Below are 20641 nucleotides of genomic sequence, written 5' to 3'. Positions count from 1 at the left end.
AACCCAGAAGGTGGACATTGCAGTGAGCCAAGATCGCGCCAGTATCCAGCCTGGCCAACAGAGCAAGACTCCATCTCAATAAAAAATAAATAAAAGCTAATGATGACAGCTAATATGTATGGAGCATGTAGTATGCACCAGTCCAGTCATCCTTCTAAGTGATCCATATTAGTGTAACGAACAAAATCTTCACAATCACTGCGTGAGGCGGGTAGTAACTATTAACACCTCCACTTTGCAGATCAGGAAACTTGGACGCAGACAAGTTAAACAAGGTGCCCAAGGTCATACCCTTAGTAGATGCCCTGCTAGAACTGGAATCTAGGCATGCCTAACCATTTTTTCTTAAGGAAGAGAACAGTACCTTCAATGACAATGAGTAAGAGTACTTATTCTACCCACTTTTCTGCTTCTTGTCTTCGGGTTTATCGTTCTGTACCCACCTATCTTTCCTGGCCCCCCACTCAACTTAACCCTTTTCACCCACCCTGGGGCGGGGAGACAGAGGTGATCCTAGAAGAGGGCTACAGGGATGGGGCCAAGTGGGAATTCTAGCGAGGCGCCTACTATTTGATGGAGGAGGGATGGGCTAGGTAGGTCCCCCGCTCCGACAGGGCTCTTACGCCATATGTGACGCAAATTAGCTTACGAGCCGGGGGTGGAGGTGTCGTCAGCACCCGCCTGCGGTTGGCCGCGTTGCAGCGAGAGGGGCATGTAGACCCCGCCTCGTAGGGAGGTAGGGAGCGGCAAGCCCCGCCTCGGCCCCTCTGGCAGGCTCCCGCCAGCGTCGCTGCGGCTCCGGCCCGGGAGCGAGCGCCCGGAGCTCGGAAGGATGCGGCGCCCGCGGCGGCCTGGGGGTCTCGGGGGATCCGGGGGTCTCCGGCTGCTCCTCTGCCTCCTGCTGCTGAGCAGCCGCCCGGGGGGCTGCAGCGCCGTTAGTGCCCATGGTCAGGAGGAAACTTGGGCTGGCGGGTGGTGGGGGGCGGGGAGCAGCTTGGGGCCTGGAGCGAAACTCGGTGGGGGTGAGGGTGAAATGTCATGAAGCTCGGGGAGAATATGGGTTGGGGGAGGCATGCGAGATGAGGAAGGTGAGAGGGCGTCTCGGAGGAAAGGGGCGTAGGCCTGGAGGTGGGGCTGGGAATACGGGGGCGGGACCTAAGAGAATTGGGCTCTGGGGAAAATTGCACGTTCGGGAGAAGGACACGGGGTGCATGTGGGCAGAGGGACTTAGAGACCGGCTGCGAGACCACAGGAGAAGCCACTTGCTCCGAGGCGCCTGGGAGGTGGTGACAGGCGCTGAGGAATGGGAAGGGGAGGTGGCGGGGAGAATGAGGGAACGGTGATCTCTGGGCAGTGGAAGCCTGGGCCGCAGACATAGAGTCCCAGCTGGGCAGAGAGAGAGGCCAGGGTTTCTCCGTAAGCCTAGAGAAGCTGATTGCAGCGATCTGATCTCCTGTAACGGGGGACAGCACGGGGAGGGGGCAGAAGAGGATGAAGAGGGGAGGGTCCTCTCTTGTCCCCCTCCCCACAGCCAGGCCTGGTGCTGACTCACATCTGTGCGGACAGAGACAGTCAGCGCTGACTCACGGGCAGGGGGTGGGGGATAGGAGGGTGGCGCGTGGGGGAAGGGGCGCAGCCTCGCCGCCTGGCGCCCTCTTTCCCCACCCGGGCTTGGAGGCCCAAGAGGCAGAGTACTTCCTGTGACGCTGTGGGTTGGCAGAATAGAACAGAGGGCTCAGGTCTAGTGGAGAGTCCTCGCTCTGTGACCCCTTCCTCTCTGGTAACCGCCTCCAAGGCGAGACCTTGGCGGCGCCAGACTCAGAGCTTCAGCACCGCGGACAGCGCCGGCGGCTCGGGACAGCGCGAGGAGAGATGCCTAAGAGACACCCTCCCCAGCCCCACCCATGCCCTCTTTCCCCCGACCGGGGGAAGTGTGCTAGAACCTCTTCTGAGTTCCAGGCCATTATAGGATGCTTTTCCATATTTGGGAAGGAAATTCCTCTTTCAGAATTTGGCCAAAACCTCTCCTGCAGTAATTCTATGAATCTCTCTCCCTGCACCTGGAAGGTTTCTTCCCTATCACTCAGTTAAGCAAACAGAGGCTTTTAAGGATACAGACTCACAAATTCTTAAAATCCAAAACAAGATCCCATGCTTCCTTTTAAGAAATTCAGGCCTGATTCCTACTCTCCTCCCAGCTTAAGGCCTTCTTTAGAATGAAAGAATAAATTGCATCTGCTTCTCCCATTCCCAGCCTGTCCACCCATCTGCCCATTCTCTGTGAGTGGGTGTCTGAGCCTCTGCTCACCTGTTCCTCTACAGGCTGTCTATTTGACCGCAGGCTCTGCTCTCACCTGGAAGTCTGTATTCAGGGTGAGTGAGGCCCAAGCATAGAACTCACAAGATCAGGGGGAGAGGGGCAATAAAAAACAAGAAGGGGAGAGAAGGCCCAGAAAGGAAGAGGGCTACTGGGCTTGAGAAGAAGGAAGACTTGCCTGGAGGAGGAGAGGTAGGGGAGGAGGTGAAGAGAGTACAGTCCATTTGCAACCTGGACTTTGGAAGGCCTCTTATTCAAGCCCCCTGCTGACACCACTTTTGTGCCCTTAGATGGCTTGTTTGGGCAGTGCCAGGTGGGAGTGGGGCAGGCCCGGCCCCTTTTGCAAGTCACCTCCCCAGTTCTCCAACGCTTACAAGGTGTGCTCCGACAACTCATGTCCCAAGGTAAGGTCTGGGTGCACTGGAGGAGAGAGATTGGAACTTGGTTAGTTATGGGTGGGGAAGAAGATTTCTCTTCAAGGAATATTCCTATCACCCCCACTGCTGGAGCCTCACCTTCCCATATCTTGCTAGAGTAAGAGGTGGAACCCTAGAGATGGGCTATTCACATTTGGACTCTCTGGAGAAGCCCAGAGGAGCCTTCTAGAAGAAGTCACTGGAAAAGGCCAGCTTCCATCTCCTTAGGACCAGTTCCTCTCACTGGCATTGTCTGAGTGCTACAGAGCCAAGAACTCTGGAATCCTCAGCCAGGATAATATTCCACTCACCCAATTCCTCATTCAACAAGTATTTATTGAGTACTTACTATGTAGCAGGCATAGTTTTAGGTATTTGGAATGTATCAGGGAATAAAACAAAGATCTCTGCTTACTGGAGTTTCTGTTTGGGGGATAAGGGGAGGAAACACGCTATAAAAGTTAGAAAATACATAGTGTCTTAGAAGATGATAAATAGCATGGAATATTATAGCAGGATAAAGTGATCAAAATGGTGAGGTAGAAAGCTACAGTATTAAATGAGGAAATCAGGTGGTCAAGGTGGACATTATTGAGACTATGAAATCTGAACAGACTTTTTAAGGAGGTAGGGGAGTTTGTCAGAAGATTATCTAGGGGAAGAGTATTTCAGGCAGACCAAACAGTTAGGACAAAAGCACAATTCTGAAGAGCACCATGGAGGCCAGGGGACTGTAGAAGACTGATGGAGAGGAAGAGTAGAAGGTGCAGTCAGGTAGGTAATGGGGGAAGGGATGTGGATCACTTTAGGGCCTCATAGGGGAATGTATGGACATTAGCTTTACTCTGAGTAAAGAAGGAAACTATTACAAGATTTGGAGCTTGGGGGCACATGATCTGACTTACACTTGACAAGCATCACTTTTGCTGCTGTAGTGAGACTAGAATAGATGGAGTCAAGAGTTGGTGAGGGGGACCACTAAAAACCACCACAATAGGTTGCTCTGTCTATGGAGTGCCATTCTTTTGTTTCTTCACTTCTCTAATAAACTGCTTTCACTTTACTAAAACAAACAAACAAAAACTACCACAATAACTCAGATAAGAGATGAACGTGGATGGGGCCAAGGTGATTGCAGGGAAGGAATGAAGGATGACAGAATTCTGCATTTATTTTTAAGGTAGTCAGCATTATTTCGTGAAATATTGGATATGGTTATAAAGAGAGGAGTCAAAGTTTTTTTGGGTTTTTTTTGTTTGTTGATTGTTGTTGTTGTTGTTTGAGACAGAGTCTTGCTGTGTCACCCAGGCTGGAGTGCAGTGATGCAATCTCTTGCTCACTGGAACCTCCACCTCCCAGGTTCAAGTGATTCTCCTGCCTCAGCCTCCCGAGTAGCTGACATTACATGTGCGTGCCACCATGCCTGGCTAATTTTTGTATTTTTAGTAGAGACAGGGTTTCACCATGTTGTCCAGGCTGGTCTTGAGCTCCTAACCTCAAGTGATCCATCTGTCTGGGCCTCCCAAAGTACTGGGATTACAGGTGTGAGCAACCGCGCTCAGCCAGGAGTCAAAGGTTTTATTTACTGAATAACTGAATCAGTGGAGATGTCACTAATTATAATGTGGAAACTTGCAAATGGATCAACTTGGTGGGGGTGTTCAGCTTTGAATATGTTGAGTTTAAGATGTCTACTCAAGTGAAGCAGGAAGTTGAGTACATGAGACTGGATTCTGAGAGACAGAGTTCTCACCTGGAGATATAAATTTGGAATTCTTTGGCATATAGATGGTAATTACACCCATGAGGTGGATGAGATAACCAAAAGATTGAGTGTCTATGAAGAAGACCAAGGATCAAGTCCTAGATAATTCTTCTATTAAAAGGACCACGCCAGGTGTAGTGGCTCACACCTATAATCCCAATACTTTAGGAGGCTGGGGCAGGCAGGTCACGAGCTCAGGAGTTCGAGACCAGCCTGACCAACATGGTGAAACCTTGTCTCTACAAAAAATACAAAAATTAGCCAGGCATGGTGGCGAGCACCTGTAATCCCAGCTACTCAGGAGGCTGAGGTAGGAGAATCACTTGAACCTGGGAGGCAGAGGTTGTGGTGAGCCGAGATCGCACCACTGCACTCCAGCCTGGGTGATAGAGCGAGACTCCATCTCAAAAAAAAAAAAAAAAAATGAGGACCAGGATAAAGAGAGGAACCATCAACTTCCTCTCAGGGAGACTGAGAAGGGGAAGCCAGTGGAGTAGGATTAAAAACAACAGTGTTCAGTGTCCCAGAAGCCAGGAGAAAGTGTATCAAGGAGGAGGAGTGACCAACAGTGTCAAATGATGATTACAGGATAAGTAAAATAAGATATGAAAATTGACCACTAGATTTGGACAGCAGACAAAGCTGCTCTTGATGAGAGCAGCTTTGGTAGAATAGTTGGGAATAAAATCCTGAATAAAGTGGATTAAGAGGGAATAGAAAGAAAGGAATTGGATACAGTCAGTATAGACAACTTTTTCTAGAAGTCTTGCTGCAAAGATATGGAGTGATCCCTAGAGAAGAAAGTGGGATCAACCAGTATTTTTCTTAAGATGGAAGAAATTGCATATTGTTTGCATGGGAATAATGTGAATAATTCAGTAGAGAGCAAAGGAAATTATGTAGGAAAGAAGAGAGAATTGCAAGGAGAATGTTCCTGAATAGGTGAGAGGGGATGAAATCTAGTGCTCAGAGGAACTGGCTTTAAATAGGAACACAGACAGCTCATCTAATGTGAATAAGCAAGGAGGCAGGTGTGGATGTTGGTAGATACCAGAATACAAGTTAAGAGCAGCACAGATTTTAAATCCAGAACTAGAGAAGAAAAAATGAGGGTGAAAAGTGGGAAATTATTCCTTTAGAATAAGTGACTGAACTTTCCTGAGAGCAGAGTTTTTTGGGGGAAAGAGTCAAACAGGAGAGCTGTCTATGAATAAGATGATGATGATAATGGTGATGATGATGATGATGATGATGACAATGAAGATGATGATACATGTTTAAAACATGTGGATTGTGCTTTAGAGTTTTCTAAGCACTTTGATTGCCCTGATCACACTTGATCTTCACAACAGCCCCCTGAAATATGTATCGTTTCCACTTTACAAACAGAAAGTTGAGGTTCAGGGTCAACACAAAGAATAATAACAATAGTGATAATAATTATGGTAATAGCATTTGTTAAAAGTTCACTACATGACAGGCACTATTCTAACCATTTGATATGTATATGTGTTATTTTAATGATAATAACAATCCTAGGAGGTATAAATCCCCATTTTATTGATGAGGGAATTGAGGCTTGGAGAGGTTCAGCAACTTGCCCAAGGTTACATAATTCATCAGTAGCAAGGGCAGGATTCAAACCCAGGTGGTCTGGCTCCAATAGCTGTACCTGAGGGTGGGAAGAAGACAGCTCAGATCACCCACTGAGTTTGTCCCTCTACTCTGACAAACCCCATGAGCTGCAGGGCAGAGGGTACAGTTCTGATCCCCAGTGGTCCCCGTTACTGGATCCCCAGACTCCTGAACCAACTTACGCTGTCCTCTTTCCTGACAGGATTGTCCTGGCACGATGACCTCACCCAGTATGTGATCTCTCAGGAGATGGAGCGCATCCCCAGGCTTCGCCCCCCAGAGCCCCATCCAAGGGACAGGTAGGCAGCCTTTCTCTACAACTCTAGCAATGGTGAGGCTGATGCATCTGTGGTTGTCCTAATTGATGGAGAGAAGGGGAAGGAAGTGGGCACCAAGGCCAGCATGCTGGGGCACAGGTAAAGAGGTGCAGGAATGGTCACTCTCTGACATGCTCACATGACCAAGAGGAGCTGAGCTCATCTCTAGGGATCCAGAAAAACAGGGGCATTTTTTGAATGTTTTGAAGAACATTGACATTGGCTACTTTAAAAGAAGCATCAATGTAGTCATCATGGGAGAAATTAGAATGCTGTTGGACTGAAGTTGTTCAATATTCCATTTCATTACTATGTGAATTTCTATATGACAGGAGCCACCATCATCTTTTTGTGGTTAGGGCCTCTAAAGGCATCATTCAGACTGCAAAGCAGAGGAAAGTAAATGAGGTTTAGGGAGCTCAGATGATGATACCAGGATGAAGATGGCATAGTGGTGGGGGGTGGAGGAGCAGTCCTGAATATTTGGACATATACTTGGAGAGCCAGGTGTGGGGACATGGCACACAGGGGCAACGGGGACAGCTGCAGCCACAGTTCATCTAGAGAAATTCCTGGTTGCCTTCCCCTGCTCCTGTTTGCCCCTTCTCCATCCCCAGCCTCACGATTACCTAGCCTTTGCAGTTGTTTCAGAGACTCAGCCATGCTCACCAGGGAGGCAGATACCTCTGCCCTCAGCTTGGTCCTCTGGTCCCTCCCCATTCCCACCCAGCCCATCTCTCTTCCCCTGAGGTCACTCAGTTTCTAAAGAGGTCAGGCCTGCTCTTAACCGCTGAGCCTGCCTGGCCCCGAATAGTTCTGCCTTGCAGGCTCTCTATGCCCTTTCCCCCGCTCCAACACACACACTTTGCTTTCCTCTACAGGTCTGGCTTGGCACCCAAGAGACCTGGTCCTGCTGGAGAGCTGCTTTTACAGGACATCCCCACTGGCTCCGCCCCTGCTGCCCAGCATCGGCTTCCACAACCACCAGTGGGCAAAGGTGGAGCTGGGGCCAGCTCCTCTCTGTCCCCTCTGCAGGCTGAGCTGCTCCCCCCTCTCTTGGAGCACCTGCTGCTGCCCCCACAGCCTCCCCACCCTTCACTGAGTTACGAACCTGCCTTGCTGCAGCCCTACCTGTTCCACCAGGTAAGTCCTTGACTCTGGTCCCACCCCAACCGCAGTCCCTCAGCCCGGACTTCTGCTCTTACCCAGATCTCTGGTTTTCCACAGTTTGGCTCCCGTGATGGCTCCAGGGTCTCAGAGGGCTCCCCAGGGATGGTCAGTGTTGGCCCCCTGCCCAAGGCTGAAGCCCCTGCCCTCTTCAGCAGAACTGCCTCCAAGGGCATATTTGGGGACCACCCTGGCCACTCCTACGGGGACCTTCCAGGGCCTTCACCTGCCCAGCTTTTTCAGGACTCTGGGCTGCTCTATCTGGCCCAGGAGTTGCCAGCACCCAGCAGGGCCAGGGTGCCAAGGCTGCCAGAGCAAGGGGGCAGCAGCCGGGCAGAGGACTCCCCAGAGGGCTATGAGAAGGAAGGACTAGGGGATCGTGGAGAGAAGCCTGCTTCCCCAGCTGTGCAGCCAGGTAACAAGGTCCTCAGCATCCACCTCCCTGTGAGGGCTGCTTTGGGGGAACCATGGTGGGGCCCTTCCCTGACAATCTATGCGTTTGTTAACTTGTCCTTAAAGTCATTCATACATTTAAGGAATGCCTACTGACAAGCTGGTCTATGCCAGGCACTAGGGAAGTGGTGGGGAGTGGAGTTGACGTGACTCTCCTTCCAGTGGAGAGTCAAGATGTCCTGAAGTTTGATCTGGGTCCCAGGAAGAACTTTCCCCCCAAAGTGTGGACAAGGGCTGGGAAAGGGAGGGCATCTCTTGGTGTCCTGGTGTCTGGGAAGACTCTCTTAACATGCTAGTCCCCTCCCACACTCACTCACTCATCTGCATCCCTCAAGTTCACTGCGCAATCAGCCCTAAGCTCTGTGTCTGGCTCCCAGCAGATGCGGCTCTGCAGAGGCTGGCCGCTGTGCTGGCGGGCTATGGGGTAGAGCTGCGTCAGCTGACCCCTGAGCAGCTCTCCACACTCCTGACCCTGCTGCAGCTACTGCCCAAGGGTGCAGGAAGAAATCCAGGTAAGTGTCCAGGCAGAGGGAGGGACCAATATCTCCCGGCTCCATGGCCTCTTGCCCTGCCTCGAGACCACTTGGAGTAGCCTGGAGAGGAAGAGTCAGGCTTCAGGGGAAAGAGTTCCTTTGAGACATAGGGTCATTGCCAGCAAGCAGGGAGCAAGGGGGTAGGGTGGCAAGCTTAGGAGTTAGATCAGGAAAAGACTAGATGGTGGAAGTAATGGAAAAAGCAGCCAACAGAGGGTGTGAGCAGGGAAAAGGAGGCATCAGGAAGGATGGGTTGGTGACAATGAGGGCCTAAAAAAGGGCATAGCCAGTGCTAAGAAGAAGCCAGTAATTGATGGGTAGAGAAATAACTGAACAAAGAATAGCTTTGAGAGAGATGGCCAATGGTAGAGAGAGGAGTTAATAAAACAGTAAATTGGGAGGAGGAAGCAAAAAGGAATGAGGCCAGGCTTAGGATGAGACCAGTAACAGGGTCTTGGTCACTGACTGAGATGAAGACCACAGCAAATGTTCCAGGCTCAGGGTCTCTGGCCCTTTCTCCCACTTGTGTTGTGTAGACCTTGGCCATGGCCATTTTTCCGGACTCTTGTTTTTCCTGTCTCGCAGGAGGGGTTGTAAATGTTGGAGCTGATATCAAGAAAGTGAGTCCCCAGCACCTCCTTGACTCATAATCACCCCATGGCAGCACGCCCCCTTGCCAAACCTAAATTTCAAATTCAGGACCCAGAATCTGTATCCTCCCACCCCTCATTTTGGGGGAAACCAAGGCCCAGAGACCGCAAGTTATTGCCTAAGGTCTCCCATCAAGTTGATGGCAGAACTGGAGCCAGAAAACTGAATTCTTAATTCATTCCTCTTTTCACTACAATCGTTTCAGACCATGCTCTGAGGATTCCTAGGGGAGGAGGGAAGTTTCGAGCAGAGAGCCCTTCCTGAGCTTCTGTAGCAGGAGGAGCTCTGCTTCTTTCTGTTTCATGTGTTGGATTTCTAAGACTTTGTGGCTAAACAAAAGTCTAGAAACCATCGCTTGCCTGTTTGTCTTTTACCCTCACCCCAGCTTCTCTTGCTGCAGGGGTTTTCTGTCTCCAGCCCCATTCTGTGGATTAGTACAGACCATTTTCAATCATTCAATCCTTTATTCATTCATGTATCCACTTACTTGTCTCAGATGCTCTGGTGTCCTCTCTGTACCCAGTACTGCAGTGGTCCCTGGGGGTAGAAAGTGAAAAGCAGGTCCTGAGCTCCACTGTGGAGAGCTCCGAGTCCAGGGTACCCCTTCCCCCAGCACTGTCCAGAGGCCACACCTCCACCCTCTTCTGAACAGACAATGGAGGGGCCGGTGGAGGGCAGAGACACAGCAGAGCTTCCAGCCCGCACACCCCCCATGCCTGGACACCCCACTGCCAGCCCCACCTCCAGTGAAGTCCAGCAGGTGCCAAGCCCTGTCTCCTCTGAGCCTCCCAAAGCTGCCAGACCCCCTGCGACACCTGTCCTGCTAGAGAAGAAAAGCCCACTGGGCCAGAGCCAGCCCACGGTGGCAGGACAGCCCTCAGCCCACCCAGCAGCGGAGGAATATGGCTACATCGTCACTGATCAGAAGTAAGGGCTGCATCCTGGGAAGCTTTCTGGTCTGCTGGGATTTGGGCTGGCCTGCCTGGCCGGAAGCAGAGGGCAGAAATCCAGATGTGCAGGGACAGGGAATTGACAGGCTGCTCTGTACCCCTGGAGTGGCCTGTTTTAAGAAAATGACTGAGAGGGTTGCCCCACTTTCCTTCCTCTGCCTTCTCCCATCTCCAGGCCCCTGAGCCTGGCTGCAGGAGTGAAGCTGCTGGAGATCCTGGCTGAGCATGTGCACATGTCCTCAGGCAGCTTCATCAACATCAGGTGGGGCTGGCATCTTGCTAGGGCAGTGGCCGAGATCTAGAAAGCAGCTTGAGCAAGGAGGTGGCTGGAGGGGCCTGCGGGAGGAAGAGCAGACAAGCTCTGAGCTCAGGGATGCTCCCAGCTGTACTGAAGGTACAGCCACACCCAGCCCGTTGCTGGCCCCATCCAGCATCTTCCTTGCCTCAGATGCCCCTGTAGGGCATCCCCAATCTGCTCCAGCCCCATCCTCTAATGGGGAGAGGGCCAGAGCTGGCCTCTTTTTTGAAGTCTGCGGTCTGGGGTGGAGAAGGCAGTAACATAGCTCCTATCTGGCAGTGTGGTGGGACCAGCCCTCACCTTCCGCATCCGGCACAATGAGCAGAACCTGTCTTTGGCTGATGTGACCCAACAAGCAGGTAAATATCTCTGCGACCTCAATCCCAGGCTTGGCCCCAGCCCCACTCCTAAGAGGATATATCCAGGCCTGTTGCTGATGCCCCCTTGAAATGTTCCCAGCCCACATGGGCCCTGCCTGCTGCTTGGCAGAGCAAGACAGAGGATGGAGACCACATGAGGCTGGAGCGAGCCTGACCTTTGTCCTCCCTGCAGGGCTGGTGAAGTCTGAACTGGAAGCACAGACAGGGCTCCAAATCTTGCAGACAGGAGTGGGACAGGTATGCGCTAACTGGAGAATCAGTCCAAGTCCCCAGAGGGCTGATGTTGTCCCCAAGAGCTGGAGGCAAACCAGAGGGGAGAACTGGAGCTGAAACCTCATGTGTCCGTAGGCACGGCAGGCTGGAGGCGGCCTTCGCCCAAGCAGTCCCTCCCCGCAGTTCTCTTTCTCACCAGCAGATGGCGCAGGTGTCCCCTCCCTGCAGGACAAGCCCTCTGTAGTAAAAAGGCCTGAGAACTAGTTGAGCCGCCCTTAGTCTGCTGGAGCGCGGTCTCCAAATTCCAACGGAACACCTTGCACAGAAAGGACATTATACTCAAAATATGTTTTGTTTGTTTGTCTGAGACAGAGTTTCACTCTTGCTGTCCAGGCTGGAGTGCAGTGGCTCGATCTCGGCTCACTGCAACCTCCACCTGCCAGGTTCAAGCGATTCTCCTGCCTCAGCCTCCCAAGTAGCTGGGATTACAGGTGCCTGCCACCACACCCGGCTAAATTTTTTTTTTGTATTTTTAGTAGAGATGGGGTTTCACTATGTTGGCCAGGCTGGTCTCGAACTCCCGATCTCAGGTGATCCGCCAACCTTTGGCCCCCCAAAGTGCTGAGATTACAGGTGTGAGCCACCACGCCCAGCCTATACTCAAAATATCTTTGTCTTCTGCATCCAACACTGATGCCTCACGTTCTACAATTCAATTCCTAGGGTTCTCTGTCCGTTTTTAAATGCAAACACTCCTGGTGGGGGCCTCTGGCACTGCACTGTGGTTGAGTTGATCCGATGGGGATTGAGAAGGAGAATCTGAGCCCATCTGGCTGTACCACCATACCCCTAATCTCCCAGCTTTGCCCCAGGAGATGTCCTAACAGGGGGTGTGGCATGGGACCGGGGTGAGGAGCAGCTCTGAAACCTCCCTATGCCACTGCCTCCCTTGATTCTAGCCTTGTTCCCACAGAGGGAGGAGGCAGCTGCAGTCCTTCCCCGAACCGCGCACAGCACCTCTCCCATGCGCTCAGTGCTGCTCACTCTGGTGGCCCTGGCAGGTGTGGCTGGGCTGCTGGTGGCTCTGGCTGTGGCTCTGTGTGTGCGGCAGCATGCGCGGCAGCGAGACAAGGAGCGCCTGGCAGCCCTGGGGCCTGAGGGGGCCCATGGTGACACTACCTTTGAGTACCAGGTGTGCAGCCCCAGAAGCTGATTGAGCAAAGGAAATGCAAGGGGCCTGGGAGTCTGGGTCTTGTGTGGAGTAAGGGTCGGAACTGAATGGGGAGTGAGCCCTCATCCCTGGGAAGGTCCAGTGGAGGCTGGAGAAGCCCCAGTGGGAGGGAGTATGGTAGGGGCCTTTATGAACGCATGGGAATTGGGAGCATACAGTGCCTAAGGTTCTTCTTGGTGCTGTGCTTCTGGAGCTCTGGGATTCCGCTCTGTCATGTCTGAGGTTGACATAAGCACCACCCAAGCAAAACAGCCCTGGAAAGGATCAGGGCCAGGCAGAAGACCATACCCCAGAGGAGCTGAGTTCCACTGAAAATCAGTCAAGGGCAAGCCTAGGAGCCCAGAGTTGAACCCAGGGCCCTGTTGAAAAGTTTCAGGGGACTCTTGGACCTCACCTGATTCTTCCTCCACAGGACCTGTGCCGCCAGCACATGGCCACGAAGTCCTTGTTCAACCGGGCAGAGGGTCCGCCGGAGCCTTCACGGGTGAGCAGTGTGTCCTCCCAGTTCAGTGACGCAGCTCAGGCCAGCCCCAGCTCCCACAGCAGCACCCCGTCCTGGTGCGAGGAGCCGGCCCAAGCCAACATGGACATCTCCACAGGACACATGATTCTGGTCAGGACAGGGCCTGGGCCCAGAGTGGGTGAAGGAATGGGATGGTGAGAGAGGCCAGGCTGGCTGTGTGGGCCAGAGCCAGACCGTGGTGCCCCCACAGGCATACATGGAGGATCACCTGCGGAACCGGGACCGCCTTGCCAAGGAGTGGCAGGCCCTCTGTGCCTACCAAGCAGAGCCAAACACCTGTGCCACCGCGCAGGGGGAGGGCAACATCAAAAAGAACCGGCATCCTGACTTCCTGCCCTGTGAGTGAACCCTGCTGGCCCACCTGGCCCAGCCCTCTCTCTGCTGCGAGGTCTGGAGGGCTTGGGGTAAGGGGTTGGGCTTCTGGCTCAGGCTGAGTGGCAGAGGTCCCGCGATGCCAATGACCAGAGGGCCATCTGGGGTGGGGTGTCGGGTCTGTGCAGATGACCATGCCCGCATAAAACTGAAGGTGGAGAGCAGCCCTTCTCGGAGCGATTACATCAATGCCAGCCCCATTGTGAGTGGCCCTGACTCCAGCCCCCACCTCTGCCCCATCATTATCCTGGCCCTATGCACTCCATTTCCCCGTGGTCACCTGCCACCCCACCAACCCCCTGGAGTGGTGGGGCCTGATATCCTAGCAAGGGGGAACTGCCAGCCTTCTCAGACCCTGACCCACTTGCTCTGACCACGCCTGTCCATAGTGGCATTTCCCACACTGGCTCATGGTGTATCTTCCCTGCCTCCAGATTGAGCATGACCCTCGGATGCCAGCCTACATAGCCACGCAGGGCCCGCTGTCCCATACCATCGCAGACTTCTGGCAGGTGGGCTCTTAAAGGGAGGGCTTCGCTGGGGTCCTTGTGGCCAGCGAGGTCCCAGGGAGGTTAGAGTGGAGCTCAACTGGGTCTCTGTCCCTAGATGGTGTGGGAGAGCGGCTGCACCGTCATCGTCATGCTGACCCCGCTGGTGGAGGATGGTGTCAAGCAGTGTGACCGCTACTGGCCAGATGAGGGTGCCTCCCTCTACCACGTATATGAGGTCAGCAGGGCCCCACAGCAAGGGGACAATGGATGTGGGAAGAGTAGATGATGGCCTTTTCGTAACGTTTTCTTCACCAAATGAGCACTCAACAGTCTTTTTAAAAAGGCTTTTATTGGCCCTGCTCATGATTCATACATATATGAATATATATAAACACATATATGCATACCCATATATTCACATATATACATGTGTGTGTCCTGTTTACAGAACATACATATGTGTGTGTGTGTGTGTCCTGTCTAGAGTCAAAAAGCGTTCATAGAGACTTATGATAAAGGCACAGAGATAAAACTATAAAACCACCAAAACCGAGGTAAGAAGCTAACAGCGAAGTGTATATTAGACAGGGAAGATAAGGATACCCAAAGACTGAGATTAAGACCTACGTTAATTGAGCCTAATTTAGCTCTGAGTTTCCTGGTGGCCAAAGCAAAGAAAGACATACCACCCGTTACATATGTTACTAATGTAAAAGAGAAACAAACTTTTTCATTAGGAGAGAGACTAGGTGGAGGGGTGGAGAAGGAGGGGGAACTGGGCAGAGGCCAAGCAGGGGAAAGAGAAATATTTCAGACAAATGGGAGAACGTGAGTCCCCACTAAGACAAAAAAACCTTAAGAACACAGCAGAAGCTTCTCATCACCAGATGAGCCTGAATAGTAATTTTTCCCCACCAAATAAGCACATGACGGTTTTTTAAAAAAGCCTTTCATTGGTCCTGCTGGTGGTTAACGAAAAAAATCCAGTAAGAATACTACAGAATTTCATCCAAGTTTATGGCACGTGTAGCACCGATACTCTGGTAGACCCTGCGAGGAAGAGGGAGGAGAAACTCCGACCTCGAGAGGCTCACAATAGCTGTGTCTGGGTGGAAAAGCTACTAGTGGTCCTGAGCAGTAGATAAGTGACAGGCAGCCAGGGTTCCTGGGACCGCTGGAACTTAGAATTTGAACCGGCCTGGGAGGCCGGGCGGTGGTTGGAGAGACCGAGAAGGTCGCGAGGAGAGCGCGCGCAACGCGGGGACTGGGGCAGCCCGCGGCGCTCAGGCCTGGGCCCCTGCCGGGCAGGTGAACCTGGTGTCGGAGCACATCTGGTGCGAGGACTTTCTGGTGCGGAGCTTCTACCTGAAGAACGTGCAGACCCAGGAGACGCGCACGCTCACGCAGTTCCACTTCCTCAGCTGGCCGGCAGAGGGCACACCGGCCTCCACGCGGCCCCTGCTGGACTTCCGCAGGTGAGCGCGGGCGCCCCCGCCTGGAGGGACCGCATGGGCGGGGGCGGAGCCGGGGTCCGCCCGCCGCTCGGCCTGGAGCCCCGGGTCGGGCCTGGAGCCTCGGCCTCTGACTTCTGGCCGCCCCCTCCAGACCCCACGCTCCCACCCCTAAAACCAGGCCTGAGGCTCCGGCTGTGCCCTTCCCCGAGCCTCCACCACCCGCGTGGGCCAGCTCCGCGCCGGCCGCTGCTGCTCTGCTCCCTCCCTCTCACGCTCCCGGTACTGGCTCCTTCTCCTCCACCTGCTTCCTCCAGAGGGCCCTCTGCTTTCTGTCTCCCCTCCCTCTCCAGGACCCCTGCTTCCTCTCTCCTTCCAGTTCCCTCCTGCCCCGCTGTCTCCAGGCCCTGCACTGCGCTGCCTTGCTGCCCCCTCCGTCTCTCACTCCCGCCTGCCCGTCTCCCCTCCTTCATCCCTCTCCATCCCTCCTTCATCCCTCTCCATCCCTCCTTCATCCCTCTCCGTCTCTTCGCCTCTTTTTTCTGTGTCTTTCATTCTTTTTCCTTTCCTCTTTCTTCCTCTTCTCTCTCCCCATCTCTCTCTCACTCTGTCTCTGCCTCACCCTTTCCCTCTCTCCATTTCTCCCTCTCCGCGCTTCTCTTCCTTTCTCTCTGCCCTCTCCCCTGTTTTTCTCCACCTCCTTCCCCTGTCTGCCAGTTTCTCTCTGCTGCTCTGTCCGTCTCTCCCTCTCCCTCCCGCTGCCCGTCTTTCCTCTCTCTGTCCTTCCCTCTCCCTTCTTCCCTCTTTCTCTCTCTCCCTCACAGCTGCCAGTGTCATTTTTGTGATCTGCAGCTAGTATTCTCACTCCAGTTGCATAGTCACAAAAGTGATCATTGGCAGGTGTGGCTGCTGCATGGACAGACAGGACATGTGGCCCGGGGACCACCCCGAGCTGGGAGCAAGGGGTACAGGGAAGAGGCAAAGACTGTCGAAAGGAGTGTGGGAGGATCTCTGGATTCTGGGGGGCTCAGTGGAGCAGGTGGGGACTAGACAGGGGCTACCTGAGGGACTTACCCTTTTCCAACACTGACACCAAGACAGGTCAGCCCTCCAGCGTCCCCTGCTTTTCCTAGCCCCAGACAGGTACTTGGGAAGCCCACTACCAAGGGCAGGGGCCCACCCACACTGCGCCCTTCTCCTGGTTCTCTGTCCCTTGCCAAGCTGGCCTGATGTCTCTAGGTACTGGACAGAGGAGCAGAGCTGGGGGTGGGGACGTGGGTATAGTTTCTGAACCTCAGGACAGCAGTTTCTAACTGGGGTCCCTGAGGCCTGAGACACAGGCGTCTTGAAAGCAGTGCCAGGGTATCAGAGCTATTTCCTTTTTCCATATTTAAAAAATCCTGGTAGAACTAGTTCATGGATCTGTTTTAAAGCTGCACAGATAAGCTAAAAGATTGCTTTAGGCTGGAATTATGTAAACTCAGTTGGCATTAGACATCCAGAACAAATAAACTGTTGCTTAAGAAATGCAGTTCGGGGCCGGGCGCGGTGGTTCACACCTGTAATCCCAGCACTTTGGGAGGCCGAGGTGGGTGGATCACTTGAGATCAGGAGTTCAAGACCAGACTGGCCAACATGGTCAAACCCTGTTCTGCCAAAAATACAAAAATTAGCCAGGCAGGGTGGCGAGCGCCTGTACTCCCAGCTACTCGGGAGGCTGAGGCAGGAGAATCTCTTAAACCTGGGAGGCAGCAGTTGCAGTGAGACGAGACCGTGCCACTGTACTGCCACCTGGGCAACAGAGCCAGACTCCCTCTCAAAATAAATAAATAAATAAATAAATGCAGTTTGGTCAAGCCCCCCTAGAAGGAAAACAAATTAATAAAAGAGACCCTAAGAAAGTGACCCTGAGTAAGTTCCTTGGCTTCCCTCCATTCCGCTACCTGTGAGATGGGGATGATTACACATACTTTAGAGCAGAAGTTCCCAACCTTTTTGGCACCAGGGACCGGTTTTGTGGAAGACAGTTTTTCCACGGCTGGGAGAGGGGGTGGTTTGAGGATGAAACTGTTCCCCCTCAGATCATCAGGCATTAGATTCTCATAAGGAGCTCACAACCTAGATCCCTCACATGTGCAGGTCACGATAGGGTTCCCACTTCTGTGAGAATCTATTGCAATGGCTGATCTAACAGGAGGCGGAGCTCAGGTGGTAATGTTCGCTTGCCTCCTGCTATGCGGCTCGGTTCCCAACAGGCCACAGACTGACACTGGTCCATGGCCCAGGGATTGGGGACCCCTGCTTTAGAGGGCTGTTGCAAGATTTGATAAAGTATGTAAAATCTAGTGTAAGTGCCTGATACATAGCAAGGGCTCAGTTAATTCTAGATGCTGCCTATTATCATTATTAAATGAGCAAAAACAACTATTGTGATTACTCTTCTACCCTAGCCCTCTGACATAACAGCCAAAGAGCTAGAAAACCATGTGGACTCCTATGAAGCCATTCTAAGTCACCTGGTCCTATAGCTGAAGGACTGTGAAGTTCCAAACTTCAATCTGACAACCCCTAAGAAGGTCTTCCCTGGTTCTGGCTTGCAGGGATATCAGGAGTATGCAGGTGACTCCCAAAGCAGAAAGGTCATAAAGGACAAGGGCAGGTTAGATGGGTCCATTGAGAGACGGAGAAGCCCCCTGCTCCTCACTGAGTTGTGGTCAGGGGCAGTGGAGAAAGGTCTGAGGTCCAAGGGGACCCCAAGTCTGAATATAACGCAGCCACAGAATGCCTGTGCTGAAGTGAGACTGCTCCAGGGAGACAAGCAGTAGCACAATGTCCCGAGTTGAGGGGTTGGGGTTGTCCTCCCCTGGCCCAGGGAACACTATGCCCAGGGCAGCCTGATGTCACAACTGGTAAGGACCACTGGAGCCTGAGTCGGGAGGAAAACAGCCTGGGTGGTCATAAAGAATGGCAGAGGGCCAGAGCAGGGATGTGGCAAGACTGGCACCCTTGAAGTCACCAGAAAGCTATCCCCTTGGACTTGGGCAGAAGTGGCTCTTAATATGATGATGTATTATCATTAATAGTTGCCACCTGCTACCATGTATTGAGCACCTATTGTGTGCCAGACCTAGCACTTAGCTCTTTACATGGGTTATCTCATGTGATCATTGTAAGAACCCTAAGGAGGTTTTTCTTACTATCCTCCATTTTACAGGTAAGAAAACTGAGGCTCAAAGAGGTTAAATCAGTTGTTCCAGGTGCATAGCTTGGGCACCTAGCTTGCAAGTGACAAGGCGAGCCCAGTGCCACCCACACCAGCTCTGGTTCTTTGCCTCCAGCCCTGGCTCCTTTCTCCAACCATCTTCCCTCTCTGCCCCGGGCAGGTGGGGAGAAAAGGAAGAAAGAGAGGCCCACGTCATGTGTTTCAGCTTCCCTTTCCCTCTCTGCTGGTGCCCACTGGCCCTCACACCCATTTCTTGTTGCAGGAAGGTGAACAAGTGCTACCGGGGCCGCTCCTGCCCCATCATCGTGCACTGCAGGTGGGTGGAGAGGAGATTCATCTCTCTGGTCCCACTCCCTGTGTGCGTCTCCTGTGCACATTGCCTGCCTGTCCCCTTGGTGCTAGCAAACTGCAGGCATAGTCCAAATCCAGCACACCACCTGTTTTTAATGGCCAAGACCTAAGCGTGGCATTCACAGTTTTAAATGGGTGAAGAAAAAAGAAGAAAAGTATGTGATACAAACTGTATGTGGCCCACAAAGTTGAAAATATTGACCATTGTCCCCCTATACACAAAAAGCTGGCTGAAGGATAGAGAGGCCCATCCAATTCCCTCCTGCTGCCTCTGCTTCTGGGCTGAGCCATGGCTCTCCTCTTTGGTTGTCCCATTGCCCAAGTGACACCCACAGGTCACAGACTCCCCTCTCAAGGCCCAAGTCCCAGCGTGCAGGTGCTATGAGCTTTCCTTCATCCTTGGCTCACTGTCCCTCTCCAAGCCAACCCCAACGGGTCACCCAGTGTCCTCCCCTCCCCCAGGCCCCCAGGCCTCCTCCGTCCCTCCCCCTTTCTGCTGCATCTCAAGCTAAACCTGTCACTAACTCCTGTTTCAGTGACGGTGCGGGGAGGACCGGCACCTACATCCTCATCGACATGGTCCTGAACCGCATGGCAAAAGGTAGGGAGCTTCCCCACGGTGCCCGCAGCCCCCAGGCCCTTTTTAGAGGCTCCCCAGCACACAGGGTCCTGGGAGCTCAGAAGGAGCAGGTTGTCAACCTCCAGGCTCTGCCCAGCCCTCCAAGGCTCTTCGCCTCCAGGAGGCCTCAGGTTTTCTGGGTCCTGTCCTCCTCTGGACACCCCCTGAGCAGCCCCATCCCCACCTCCATCTCCAGGAGTGAAGGAGATTGACATCGCTGCCACCCTGGAGCATGTCCGTGACCAGCGGCCTGGCCTTGTCCGCTCTAAGGTGACCATGCCTTCCTGCCCCAACCCCAGCTCCCACCCTTCCCTAGCACCCACTTCTTGGCCACCCCAGGGAAAGCAGCAGCTGCCAACCTCTCCCACCTGCTTCTGCGCCTCCTCCAGGAGGACTCCCTTCCTCCCAGGGGACCTGCCCAGGGCCCTCCCCCCACCGAAAGCCCCCCACCTTGAGGGCAGAGCAGAGGTCAGCCCTCTCCATGACCATCCTACCACTGCCCTTCCTCAGGACCAGTTTGAATTTGCCCTGACAGCCGTGGCGGAGGAAGTGAATGCCATCCTCAAGGCCCTGCCCCAGTGAGACCCTGGGGCCCCTTGGCGGGCAGCCCAGCCTCTGTCCCTCTTTGCCCGTGTGAGCATCTCTGTGTACCCACTCCTCACTGCCCCACCAGCCACCTCTTGGGCATGCTCAGCTCTTCCTAGAAGAGTCAGGAAGGGAAAGCCAGAAGGGTCACACCTGCCCAGCCTCACGCATGCCAGAGCTGGGGCATCCCAGAGCCCAGGGCATCCCATGGGGGTGCTGCAGCCAGGAGGAGAGGAAAGGACATGGGTAGCAATTCTACCCAGAGCCTTCTCCTGCCTACATTCCCTGGCCTGGCTCTCCTGTAGCTCTCCTGGGGTTCTGGGAGCTCCCCGAACATCTGTGTGTGTCCCCCTATGCTCCAGTATGGAAGAATGGGGTGGAGGGTCGCCACACCCGGCTCCCCCTGCTTCTCAGCCCCGGGCCTGCCTCTGACTCACACTCGGGCGCTCTGCCCTCCCTGGCCTCACGCCCAGCCTCCTCCCACCACCCTCCCACCATGCGCTGCTCAACCTCTCTCCTTCTGGCGCAAGAGAACATTTCTAGAAAAAACTACTTTTGTACCAGTGTGAATAAAGTTAGTGTGTTGTCTGTGCAGCTGCAACCCAGACTCCTACGCATTTCTGTCCGCTGTGCATCTGGACTCCAGCCCCAGCCTCAGCCCGGAGCCGGTCCCTGCTGGTCTCTCAGGAGGTGCAGAGAG

The 20641-nt window shown here is 53.5% G+C and overlaps 2 protein-coding genes across 7 annotated transcripts; both read left to right on the top strand.

Moving 5' to 3' along the window:
- The first annotated feature begins 640 nt into the window (after window positions 1–640).
- PTPRN (protein tyrosine phosphatase receptor type N) lies at window positions 641–20542 on the top strand. Of its 6 annotated transcripts, none has more exons than XM_055109131.2 (23): window positions 641–736; window positions 2323–2373; window positions 2608–2721; window positions 6336–6432; window positions 7332–7593; window positions 7678–8032; window positions 8451–8582; window positions 9189–9223; window positions 9907–10181; window positions 10380–10466; window positions 10782–10861; window positions 11055–11119; window positions 12069–12287; window positions 12739–12939; window positions 13040–13187; window positions 13350–13423; window positions 13656–13733; window positions 13828–13947; window positions 15021–15187; window positions 18649–18702; window positions 19274–19338; window positions 19553–19626; window positions 19867–20542. In XM_055109131.2, the coding sequence occupies exons 3-23, from the start codon at window positions 2712–2714 to the stop codon at window positions 19936–19938; spliced, it is 2670 nt and encodes an 889-aa protein (XP_054965106.1). In that variant the 5' UTR covers window positions 641–736; window positions 2323–2373; window positions 2608–2711; the 3' UTR covers window positions 19939–20542. The 6 variants fall into 6 exon arrangements, with proteins under 6 accessions (XP_054965106.1, XP_054965105.1, XP_034811095.1 ...); XM_055109130.1 differs by lacking the exon at window positions 641–736 and adding an exon at window positions 756–947 and having other exon boundaries at window positions 12739–12810; XM_034955204.3 differs by lacking the exon at window positions 641–736 and adding an exon at window positions 758–947.
- On the top strand, window positions 15202–18640 carry LOC130541300 (uncharacterized). Its single transcript, XM_057301516.1, has one exon. The coding sequence runs from the start codon at window positions 15221–15223 to the stop codon at window positions 16211–16213; it is 993 nt and encodes a 330-aa protein (XP_057157499.1). The 5' UTR covers window positions 15202–15220; the 3' UTR covers window positions 16214–18640.
- Window positions 20543–20641: the final 99 nt, after the last annotated feature.

Source organism: Pan paniscus, chromosome 13, assembly GCF_029289425.2.
Source record: "Pan paniscus chromosome 13, NHGRI_mPanPan1-v2.0_pri, whole genome shotgun sequence".
Classification (NCBI taxonomy): domain Eukaryota; kingdom Metazoa; phylum Chordata; class Mammalia; order Primates; family Hominidae; genus Pan; species Pan paniscus.
The sequence above is the reverse complement of the archived record's forward strand: the minus strand, read 5'-3'. Positions and strand labels throughout refer to the sequence as shown.